Source organism: Vigna umbellata, chromosome 4, assembly GCF_029865625.1.
Source record: "Vigna umbellata cultivar VRB3 chromosome 4, Vumbellata_1.0, whole genome shotgun sequence".
Classification (NCBI taxonomy): domain Eukaryota; kingdom Viridiplantae; phylum Streptophyta; class Magnoliopsida; order Fabales; family Fabaceae; genus Vigna; species Vigna umbellata.
The window spans coordinates 50,125,705-50,138,717 of NC_142168.1; the positions used below are offsets into that span (position 1 = coordinate 50,125,705).

The 13,013-nt window shown below is 30.1% G+C and overlaps 1 protein-coding gene across 1 annotated transcript; it reads right to left on the minus strand.

Annotated features, from left to right (window-relative positions):
• Window positions 1-892: 892 nt before the first annotated feature.
• On the minus strand, window positions 893-10,230 carry LOC124820163 (uncharacterized). The gene is made up of 4 exons (XM_047291808.2): window positions 9,843-10,230; window positions 1,895-2,126; window positions 1,594-1,718; window positions 893-1,172 (listed from the first exon to the last, which is right to left on the minus strand). The coding sequence occupies exons 1-4, from the start codon at window positions 10,140-10,142 to the stop codon at window positions 1,104-1,106; spliced, it is 726 nt and encodes a 241-aa protein (XP_047147764.1). The 5' UTR covers window positions 10,143-10,230; the 3' UTR covers window positions 893-1,103.
• Window positions 10,231-13,013: the final 2,783 nt, after the last annotated feature.

Sequence of the window (13,013 nt, forward strand, 5' to 3'; positions counted from 1 at the left end):
GAACCATTATGCTTGTAAAAGTGTTTTGCATTTTCTTATAGCTCTTTCGAATGCATGTAGTTTTAAATATGCTTTTTTAAAGGATGCACGTGAGAGTGTTTCGAGCCTTTCAATTGAATATTTATATTTGTTTCTGTTCATCCTTTTAGAGAATTTTTGGTAAGAGGTTATTTTTGTCTTTTAATGGATTATAGTTTTTATTCTCCACTACGTCTATTGTATCTATTCAACATGACTTGAAGAAGGCCTAACATCATTTATTTCTAGTAGTCAAGCTTCTCATCTATGAACAAAGATGATCTACCATTCTCTTTCCATTTTAATGTTAGATCTTCTCATATCCTATTGTTTCTACAGACAATTTACCCTTAAAAGATTAGCTTTAATACCAATTAAAAATAAACATCAACTAAAAATAAACAACTTAACTCTAAAAGAGAGTGTTAAATAGAAGCTTAAATTGCAAACTTTTCCATAAGACAATCACTAGTGCATAAATAGCGTTTAACATCTAACGAAAGAAAATCTAACTTAAAAAATAACCAGTGATAATTTTGTAAATAAAACGTCATTATAGATATCGGTTCCTTCCAAATCAGAAGTCAAAAGTAAGATATGAATCTTTTAACTAATACCTAAATTTTATGTTTTTATTTTAGTCCATCGATCTAATTTTTATCATAACAACTTGAGCTAACATTATTAATACCTTATCAATACCCTCTTCCTATTATGTTTACTCTTTTAACTAATTCCCTTTATTGTTTTAAGTTTTTTTCAGTTCTTCAATTTATTTTTAACCCGAAAATAAAGAGTCGAATTCAAAGTATAATCCTTCAAAACCAGACAAATAAAAAGTAATTTAAAAGCATAAATTTACCATGTCTTTCAAGAAAAGAAGTCATTCACATTCAAACTTATGTGAAAAGTAACTATATGAAGATATTTCTATACATAAAGAATTAAAAAAAATTGAATAGGAAATTGAAATAAAATTTAGAAATTTGTAAATACCAAGATTCTTGTATCTGGTCAGATTTGCTAAGCAACCGAAAATTGCTTGAAAATCCTTTATGTGCGTATGTACAAACCAAGCACATGCCTCACCCTCTGTTTGCCATGTATGTTAAAAATATTGTCCATACATATGTGAAGGTGCTATTCAGCAGTGGCTGCAGAAGTTACAAGGAAATTCAAAATGAAAAGTTAGGATAACTAAAACGAAAGAAATGTTTATTGGATCAAATTTGAAAGTTTAATATATTTTTCGTCTAAAAATTATTTAAAAAAAATTGTTTCTAAATGAAAAGTATTAGCTACTTGTCTTTATACTTTATGAAAGTAATAGAACATGAAAGTTATATTACAGACTATTATAGAATTTCATTTATCATATAAAAATCGCTTCACACAAAACTTTATTTACATAATGTTTTATATAACTTTTATAAAGTGAGACGAAATATATATAATTTAGTTTAGAACGAAATATCAAATTTTAAAATAGTTTAAAGATAAAAAATATACTTAATTTTTAAATTTAGTTAAGACAGAATTATTCTTAACAAAGACGTTAAACTCAGAATTACAAACCTGCAAACGAACTGGAAGGTATCTCAAGGTCACAAAATCACATACAGGCCAATACAGAGCACCACTTAACAAAGTAGGAAGTAGATCTCGCTTCAACCTGGCAGTAATTTGAGTAACACCTTCACCTGATATTGAAGTCAAAGTGGCAAATTCAGAAACACCACAACTTTTTTGTAAAACATAAGGGTAAAAACATTACGTTGAAAACTATCTTAATAACAGAGAAAAGGTATGAGGGTATAAATGAAGCCTCTAAACAGATCCATTAGTTGAAAACTCGATAGAAAAAGACAAAAATCACCTTGGCAAGCACCATTATAGGAGAAGAAGACAGCATTGATGATAGGACCTAATATAAATTGCCCCATTAAAATTTTCTTCAAGGTTGATGCCAAATCTGTCTTCGGGAAAATTTTAGATAGAAAACCAAACCACGTGTGCTGTGTTGGCCCCAAGATTAACAGTCCATATATTGCCATACGCAGTGTCCTTATAAGATCATACGAAGCAGAAAAACTGGGTAGTGTAATGATCTAACAAATGAGTAAAACAGTATATTAGTGACAAAAACCCAATAAAAGTTATAAAGATAGTAAAAATAAAAGAAATGTGATCACTTTTACCCAAGTCGGCAAATGGACATGACCTTGACTTAAATAGTTTGATAAAATAAAAATTCATTTTAAAGTATAAGCTGAGAAGAAAGTGTTTATTTCATTCTTCACCGTACTCCTTCCTATATTGACTGAGCATATTTAACCCAGCATATTTAAAAATGACAAGTTTACACATGTCACTGTCAAATGTTCGAATAAGACTTAAACATGGTTTAGAATGGAATATAGTTTTAAGAGACACGATGTAAAAGTGCATTATGTTGAGAAAAAGTTCGATGATGAATATATGCAATGAAAAAGAGAAGTCGAATGGTATGTTGACAACATCAGAGAAAATGCCATGAGTACCAAAATAACTTTATCTGACATCTTATTATACCCATTGTAATTCATCCGACGTAATGAGCGAGAGTATTGTAAATATGATAAGACTTTCTATATAAGTTATACTTAGAATTAACATAAAAAATAGATGTGATGACAAATTCGTAATAAAGTTAAAGATTTTTTATGCCAATTATCCCTATAATTAACATAGAAGTGGACACAGTAACAACTTTGGAATAAAGTAGGAAAATTTTTTATGTTAATTATACTTAGAAATAAAATCTTTAATTTTCTTTTTCCCTCCATCTCCTTTCTCGCATTACTTACTCTTCTCTCTTAGTGACGCTCATCTTCTCCCTCTCGCTAGTGACCTCTTTCTTTCTAGCAAAGATCACTCTTGTTGGTGCCACTCTCGCTCTTACAAATGTTGTGTTCAGGGTTTGGGTTTGAGTATTTTGTCATTGTGCTCTCATCATCTTCGTTGTTGTTCTTGAACCTCTTCATCGCTTCCATGGACATCATTATCCTTCTTCTCTTATTCCTTTTCATTTCCGCATTAGGTATGCAATTATGCTCTTCCTCTTCTTCACCCTTCCATGCACAAACCTTCATCTTCTCTTTCTTTGGTTTTTCTCTTTGTTCCACCATTGCTTTAGATCTCGTCAATCTTTTATAGTTTAGCCTAGAGGCTTTGAATAATTTTGATGAACTTGACTTGGACTTGTCAATGGCCTTTATGGCCACCATGGCATGTCCACGAGGGAGTGTATCTAGTATACCTTGGAAAAGTTGTCGAAGTTAAAGAATCTCATGTGAGCTGATACCTACTAAGAAAGTGACACTTTCGACATGAAAAATCTTCTTTTATCTAACATAAAAAGCCTTCTCTACACTAGTAATTGTAGTCCTAGATTTGTGTGTATCTTTTAGTAACCAACCAACTTTATATTGATACGGTAAATTAATTTGCCAACCATAAGAGGAACTAATTTCAAGTACTACAACTTTGAAGAACACACAACTCAAATAGTCATTTGTCCCCACTTTGGATTAGATAAAGTTTCACCCTAGAAACTTAAGAATAAAAATAGAAGATAACAATGTCAAATAAGTATAACATAGGGTAGGAAATTTATGCTAACAAAGGTTTATAAAGTGGGGAGAAGGGTTAGAGAGAAAATGTGAAAATTTCTAAATGCAAATAGGCCAATTATTTTTAAAGGAGATAAAATCTCATTTAAAACACAATGTAAGGAAAGGATCAAACATGATCTCTACTATATCATTATCCGTTGAAGACAGATAATGTACTAAGATTTCAATAGGTTATAAATGACATTGGTATATTTGAAGAGGTGCTAGAGAAGTATCTCATAAAAAGTTATAATAAAGTCATTCAGTGGTTAAGAGTAATGTTTAGATTTGTGTTCTATTTTTGTTTGAAAAAAAATCATCTATCAAAATTTTTTCAATCACCATCTTTCTCTCATTTCAATTAAATCTTAATCATTCAATCTCAATATATATTTCATTCAGATCTCTCAAGAAACAAAACACAGGGCATGAAAGATGAAGATTTGACTCTTCTTAATAGCAAACCCTTTGATTTATTCATTTAGCATTATCTCACAATGTTACATTCAATATTGTAAATGAAACAACAACAAATCTTGTGTTGGCTATTGCTAGAATGTTTGAAAAGCCTTCATTCTTAAACAAAATTCATTTGATAAGAAAATTATTCAATTTACGGATGACAAAAGGTACATGAGTAGCCTAATATCTCAATGAATTCAACATAGTAAGAACCCAATGAGTTTTGTTGGAATAAAATCCGATGAAGTATGAGCATGAATACTTTTGTCTTCCCTACTAGAAAGTTGGAATTTAACTCTCACAATTATGAATAGTTCATAAGAAAGTAATAAGTTGAAAATTTTATGATATTTGTTATATGGTTCTCACTTAAGAGACATGACAAAAAGAGTAAGGTGAATTTTCAAATTCTTTAGTTTTGCATATAATATATATATATATATATATATATATATATATATATATATATATATATATATATATATAAAAGAGAAATTTAAAGGATGTGAACATGGTAAATTCAAAGATAGGAGGTCTGGGTCTAAAATTTTTGTACCTTTCATATCTCAAATAAAATTTAAGTGTTGGAATTGTGCAAAGACTAGGCAGTACAAAAATCAATGCAAGAACGCACCAAAGCATCAAAATATGAAGGTAGAGGAATACCTTGCTTCTACATTGAAAGGAGATGATACATTAATATTATGGATGGTAATGTGGGTGGCCCACCCCGCATTTTGCTAGTAAAAAATGGGTTGGGATGACCCACTACCTATAAAAAATGCATGTTAACTTATTTGTCATGTCTCCCATAATGTCGCTCGCAATCCCTGTAAGAAATTATTTGTTTTGTAATTTTTTTTCTTCTGTTATAGTATGTAGAATACTAGGATATAGGATTTTAATAACATTATTTTTAATTAACTAAATTAGTAAAAATGATAAATTATATAACCTCATTTGATAAAATAAGTAATATTCATAATTTCATAATTCTTAATTTTTAAGTACAAGCATATTGAAAATAGAAATGGTTTTGAATTGGACTGAAACAAGAGTAAAAATGTGAATAAGGAAGTTAGTTTTGGATGGGCTAGAGAAGAAACACTAATGAGTTAGTTGTTTATAACAGACACACACGATATGTTGTTGGTGCCGCTAGATTTTAGGAATTTAAGTCAATGCACACCAAATATGAACCAACTCATCCTTGGCCCGTATGACTTGCTGGTTATGCGGGATGAGACTAAGCAAGTTAGCGGGCTAAAAATACTTAGTCTACTTGCACTTGTTTTTGCAAGTTGGCTCTCTTGGCTCATCCTGCATTGCTATCCCTAATTGATATATTATTTATAGAACAAAGAAGAGTCTTAGGTGTTAGATTCTGGATCATCTTCCATGCCACTTTAGAAAGAGAATTATTCAACAATTATGTCATTAAAATCTGTGGTAAAGTTTACCTTTTTAATCTTCCAATGATCTCAATAGGATGTTGTTGTATAGCCTTCATCGGTCAATTGACCTACTAAGATTAATTAGTTCTCCATCAAGTAAGGAATATGTCTAACATTATGCAATTCCTATATCAATCCATTTAACTTAATCTTAACTACAACTTTACTAACCATCTCACAAGATTGTTTATTAGCAAGGTCAACTTTACCACATATTACAGTGACATAATTCATGAAGAATTCTCTTCCTGAAGTGACCCGAAAGAATACTTTAGAGTCTAGCACCCAAGACTCTTCCTTGTTCTCTAAATAACATATCGATGAATCATCTTTTCTCGGTGAAGAAGCAAGATTTGTCACTGCCTTCACATTTTGATTCTTTGGTGCACTCTTGCATTGATTTATGTAGTGCACAATCTTTCCACAATTCCAGCACTCAATTGTCTTAAATTTATGGGAGTTACAAGGGCTTTAAGACATCGATCTCCTTTCCTTGGATTTACCATATTCATATCCTTTTGGTTAAATTTCTCTTTTTTTATTTTATATGTAAAACTAAGAGATTAATGATTCACCTTACCCTCTTTGTCAAATCTCTTCAATGAGAACCAAATAACGAACATTACCAAATTTAATTTGATTACTTCGCGATGAACTACTCACAATTGTGAGAGTAATGTTCCACTTTCTGGAAGGGAAGACAAAATTATCAATGCTCAGACTTCTTCACCAAATTCTATTCCAACAAAACTCATTGAATTCTTACTATATTCAATTAATTGAGATGTTGTGCTGTTAATGCACCTTTTATTATTCATAAATTAAACAATTTTCTTATCAAATGAACTTTGTTTAAAAATGAAGACTTTTCGTACATTTTAGAAAGAGTAAGCATAAGATCTAATGTTTGTTGTTTCATTTACAATATTTAGTGCAACATTGTAAAATAATATAAAAGGAATAAATACGAAGATTTAGCTATCAAGAAGAACCAATTTTCATCTATCATGTCTTTTGGTTTTTTTCCTAAAAGAGATTGATACAACTTTTTTCCAATACAAATTGCATCTTCCAAAAACAAAGTTCACACCATCAAACTTTTCAATTTTCACCTTTTTCTTCCTCTTAAGCCATTACTTCTATTCAAATTTGATTCCCTATAAATCGTTTATAACAATAAATAATAGTAACAATACATGACTTTTATACTAAATATTAGAAAATAACACATTTTCTATAATAAAATTTATAAAAACTAATAAATATGAAATAATTATACACAAAATCATATGTGATGTTTATAAAACACTCAACCCGCAATATAGAAAAATAATTATTTTCATCCCTCTCTTTTTCATCGTTGTGGAATAAATAATAAATTCTTACATTATGGTATTACAAGGTATAAAATTCTTATATTAAATTTCCTATATGTAAGCATTCATAAGATTTATTGCCTTTCATCTATTTTGAAAAAAAAAAAAAATAAGCTCCCTATAATACCTTCTTTGCTTGACCAAGTTTAACACTTAGCTCACTCTTTCTCTTTCTCTCTCTAACTTCTTTCTACTCTTATTCTTATATCTCATCTCTTTTAAAATTTTATTACACCTCAAACTCAAACTAGCTAGAGAGTTAATAATGACTTTAATCAATCATGTTTTCAAATATAATTAGTCTTATTTACCGGTCTTTTATTTTTTTTCTTATAATTATAATTTTGTCAATAATCTTGGTATTAGGTGAGAAAAATTATTCACTTAATTTAGTTAAGATTATAATAAAATTTGGTTATATTTATACTTTGTTCTAAATCTCAATATTTTGAATGATTTTCTTGAACTGAAATATTATTTGGAATAAGAATTGAGGCAAGGACTTTTGTATCTACCCAAGGATGATATTTTGTTTAAAAATTGTCTGAAGGTCATTTGAGTTTTGGCTTAATAGATTATTAATTTTAAATATTTTTGAATTGAATATTATTGAGAAAATGATTTGATGGTTAATATAGTTTTGACAAGTATCACTCGAACTTGTGAAGTTCTGACGCGACATCATAGTGGCGTTTCCGCGTGGAAGCGTGTGGACATGAACACCAATGGAGGCCTGCACAACACCTTGTCGAACACACCTTCTTGGGTCAGACACGACTCTATACTTGGAGACGCCGGAGCTGACACGACTCTATAATTGGACACGCCGGAACTGACACGACTCTATTCCTTAACACGCTGGGACAGGTCGGAGAAGACACAGAAGGACACACCGGATGAGACGTAATAAGTCACGCCGGAAAATACCACTTTTATGCCGTGTAATGTTGGCAACGTGAAAGCATTCTATGCAGTGAAAGAACTAAGAAAAAGCGCAAATAAAAGAGAAAGATAATTCTAGATTTTGGAAGTGAGGAAGGACGGAGAAAATGAAGTAGAAGAAGAGGAAGAAAGAAAGACTATAAAAATAAAGAGGCTTATGGAAATTTAATGGTTGGTAGGTAAACTTCTATCTACAATTTTAACCACTTTTACATTTTTTTTATTTATTTAAATACAGTATTTTTATATGGAAACGTTGAGGAAAAGTATTTTAATGCTTTTTATAATATGTTTTTTAAACGATAAATTAAAATTTTATGTTATAAATATTATACAAAGATAAATTAAATTTCTATTTAAAAAATAAATAAATCTTAAGATAGTATTTTTATAATAATCATGCTCAAATTTAAAATATAACATAACATTATTAAATAGTTTAATAATTTTATATTATTTTAAAAATATGTAACATTATATTATAATTAATTTTTAATCTGTAACATTTTTTACTTTTTATATTTAAATTAAATTAGTTTTATTAGATTATTTTATTTTATTTTTATATTTAAGTAAAAATTTGATTTACATAATATGTTTTTGTTAGACTTTGTTTATATATATATATTACCGTATGTGTTGTTTGTTTTGTGGCTTGTGATGACTCTATCATATACATGAGCAAATATAGTTACATCAAGGGCAATATCTAAAAGGAATTAGTTTTATTTATTAGTCTTTTTCTGATAACGATTTATATTTATATACATATGTTTTGAATACATTTAGTTTACATTTTGAAAGGCTATATAGTTTTATGGGATGTTACACTATAAATAGGTTTTTTATTCTATAATTTGTGGGGGGAAAATGTATGAAAAACAATATCTTTGTATAAAATGTTAAAATTGTTTTATATAACTGAAAAATGATATGTATAAAAGAAATAGTCCAAATATAAGTAAGTAAAATTTATAAAATATTTCCTTTATTTTTTTCTATCAAATAACATTTTCAATATATTACTCATTTCTTTTTTTTTTTATTTCACTTCAATTAAATAATATTTTTATTTTTTGCAAACTATAAATATTGACATATTTTATTTTTAGCATAACAAAAAAAATTATAGTGTTAGCTCAAAAATCTAAATTTCGTTAAATTTGTTTAAAATTCGGTAATAATTAAGATAATTCAACATATGTTTTGATTGATATTTGGCCATTATTAAGTGTATTTTATTAAAGGTAGAATTAAGATTAATCTACAATCATCAGTAAAAAATACATTAATTTTATTTTATAAATTTAAAATCCTTAGTAATTTTCGTAATAATAATTATATGTTAATATCAGTGTTTTCTTTAATATGTGTTCTAAGGCAGTTAAAACAAATTCAACGAAATTAAACATTTTATATTAAAATAATAATTCTTTTTCATGTGTTATACTAAAAACAAGAATATATCAATACTTATTACACCAAATATAATATTTAATCAATACTTTTATTTTTATTTTATCTTTACTCTAATTTTGTTTAATGTTTCATTTTCTCCTCACGTTTCCTCTCCATACCAAATAAAGCATGATGAAAAATCCAGAGATTTCTACTTCAACTAATCATGCTACGAAGCATATAGATGAGCCAAACTACACCAAGGAAATGACTATCAATGTAACAATTTTTAACAAATGACTAAATCATGACATTATAAAGATAAATGCTATTTCGGGATTTTAACAGTCCAGTTATTAAATTGTTCAAAACCCTACCATATGATCCAACGCAACAATAAGAAAAAGAGTACCAAAATGCGTTTAACTAATTCAAAAATTAAACTGCAAAAGATTCACATCTATAATCAGTTTCACTTTCATCATCATTTCACACACACACGTTAAGAATGAAGGGAAGAGTTTCCGAAACGGTGTTACCTGAGAAGTGATGTCAGACGCGGCGAACACAAGTGACGAGGTTACGCTCTTGGTGATGAGAGGATAAGTTTCGAGCATGCGCAGATACCATCCCACGAACCCCGGCTTGCCAGAATAAGAAGAGGAGGAGGAGGAAATGGAGGAAAAGCGCGTCACCGAGCGAGAAGCGCGTTCGTGCAGCGGTTTGCGGTAGAGACGCGGCCGGTGGCAGCGGCGAAAATGTGAGAGCGGAGGGACGAGGAAGTGGTTCGGGGGAATGGAGAGGGAGGCGAAGAAGCGGTTGGAAATGGCGTTGGTCATGGTGGCGCGCGGAACGTGAAGAAGAAAGTAAAGGTTGATGGCGTGAAGGATGTGAAGAGTGATAGTTGTTTTTTTCGTCAAGATCCGAAGTGAGTGGAAAGGGACGTGAAGTCGTTTAATATTGGCGAGAAACGACCGTATCGTTGCCGTGTTTTAGTATAAAAGTAGTATTAGTAGTGATACCCTAACATTGATCGACTCTTTCAAGATATTTTTAGTGAAATAGTAAGAAGTTTAATTTTCTCAAGATTATTTTAAATAACACTTATATTTTCTGTAAACACCAAATTTTTTTTAATAAAATAACAACATACCTTGATGTAATTTAAAAAAAATAATCATTCTTTATATTTTTCATAAAAATAAGATTAATATAAATTTTAATAAAGTGTTTACCTCTCTTATTTTATTTACAAGTAATATGTTAATTATAATTTAAATGAAATTATAAAAAAGTAAAATTATTAAAACTTAAAAAGTTATAAAATTTAACTTTTAATAATTATATATTAAAAATATGTAAAAGGATATTTTCACTCGATTGTATATTGTCTTACACAAAGTATAAAATTTATAGGTTCAATGATTCGGTAAGTACTATTTTTGGGTCAGACTCTCAAATAACATCCTTACTTATTAGTTTTCTCAGTTGGATCCTTAATTTTGAAAAATTGAAACAAATAGAGTGACGTTAAATTAGACTAACGCTTAAATTAGACTAACGCGTTAAATTGGACTAACAGATATTAGAATTATGTTGACATGTTCATGTTAATTTTTTAAATGACGTGACAAATTGTTAGATAATTTTAGCTGAGTCGTTTTTCTAAAATTAAAAAAAAATTAAAAAAAGTTAATTGAACTGAATTGTTTTTTAAAATTAGGGTTTTCACTAGCCACCATCCTCCTCCCTCAATCCTTTTGTGCACCAGCCACTATCTTTATCACTCTCACAACCATACCTGCATTGTTTATGAAAAGTAGGGATTTTTTTAGAGTTTAGGGTTCACTAAACGTCCATCAATGGTGAAAGAGGAAGTTGATAGCCATTGCACCTCAATTGTGAGCCGACATGAGGACACCATCCCCGGACCACCACCGCGTCTCAACTTACACGCGCCACCACAACCACCAGTCATGGCCACCATGCGCAAACCGCAAAGACGCGAGAGACTCCTAATTGTGAAACCCAGTTCGAGAATTATCATCTTCTTCGTTCATCACCATTGCTTCCACTATGAATCCAAATCACGAGCCACCCAAAGTCAGCAACCATGGCAAACCTAAGTTTCGCGCATCCTCCATTGACGCATCAACACTAACACCTTCGCGAAACCTAAATCCCGTCCCAGTTCAACTGTGAAACCTCCATGGTCGTCGCGACAGAGATAGTGATCCAACCTGCAAAGAGAAATCAGAATCACAGAACCAGAAACAACAGCAACCCATTCAAACAACGCCGTTCAATCTCCTCCATGAGAAAATCCATCAAAGCTCCATCTACCGCGAGAGAGCCATGAGTCAGAGAACCCAACATATTCATCCAACATCTCAAACATCAACCTTACTCAGTAATGTTAATTTGAAGAAGCACTCAGTTTTCCGCAATTTTTTTTCACAAATCTTAATTCGAACAAAGGGGTTGGGTGTAATTAAAATTTCTCCAATTTATTAATTAAAAATTATGAGTTTACATGTCACAATCACCTTATTACCATATAAACTATGCCACATCATTAAAGAAAACACAATCAACATTGCCACGTACATCCCACTCAAACGACGTTAGTCCAATTTAACGACAGGACTATATTTGTTTTAATTTTTCAAAATTAAGGACCCAGTTGAGAAAACCAATAAGCAGAGATCCTATTTGAGAGTATGACAAAAATAGGACCTAGCGAATCATTAAACCAAATTTATATTTTTGCGAGAATAATGTTTTAAATATAAAATAAATAGTTATAAAATTTATAGTTAAATTCTTGACTTAAAGTGTTAAGGCAAGATCATCTAGAAACTCGTATTTTGAAGTTTAACAAAAAATAATGTTTAATAAAATGAAATGTCTGGGATAAACTTTCTAAATGTTGTATTGATATTAACATTATTCTAAACACTCGTTACTCTAAAACCAAAACTTGTTTAAATGTTAAGTACAGATATCTTGTCTAAACGCTTAACTTCTGACATATTAAATGCATGTATAAATAATACTTTTTTGTTTATTGTGTTGTGTTCTCTTTATTTGTGTAGATCACAAAAAGTACAAAGCTTTTTTCAAACATTAAGAGATAGAAAGACATTCTGGGAATGTTTCTTCAAATGCTATACAATCTACTCATTCGTCCAAGCTATCTCTACAAACGCACATAACATCTGACTTCGTACCAAAAAGCTACCTGTAACGCCCCAAATTTCAAGGTGTCACGGGTTATTAAAAAAATAGTAAAATTCAAAACTTTCTTATAGTGCAGAAACGTATTTTCAAAAACCTTGACATTTAAACTTGTATCGTATAATAGTTTCAAAACACTTATCCATTTGCATTATTTAAAATTAGTACTGCCAAAATGAGTTGAAACCCGTGAGCCAACCCCGCTCACCACGGGTTTGAGCCGGGTTGGGTTAGAAAAAAATACAAAATTTTTTATGCGAGCCAATTTTGACTCGGCTCACTAAGAACTCGGCTCACACGGGTTGAACTCGTGGTGGGTTGGGTTGGCTCACAAACCCACCTATTTTTTTAATTAAATTAAATTGATTAAATTAATTATTCAAATCCTATTTTTTTATTCAAATCAAATTAATTAAATTAATTATTCAAAAAGCACAACCTTTACTTAGAAATAAAGTCTTTCGCACTGCTAT

What these genes read in the sequence shown, in the direction of transcription:
- LOC124820163 (XM_047291808.2), bottom strand. Translation starts at nt 10,142, where the DNA reads ATGACCAACGCCATTTCCAACCGCTTCTTCGCCTCCCTCTCCATTCCC. An exon ending in CTATAATGGTGCTTGCCAAG is followed by an intron (nt 1,719 to 1,894) that starts GTGATTTTTGTC and finishes CTTCAATATCAG; the next exon opens with GTGAAGGTGTTACTCAAATT. An exon ending in ACCTTCCAGTTCGTTTGCAG is followed by an intron (nt 1,173 to 1,593) that starts GTTTGTAATTCT and finishes TAACTTCTGCAG; the next exon opens with CCACTGCTGAATAGCACCTT.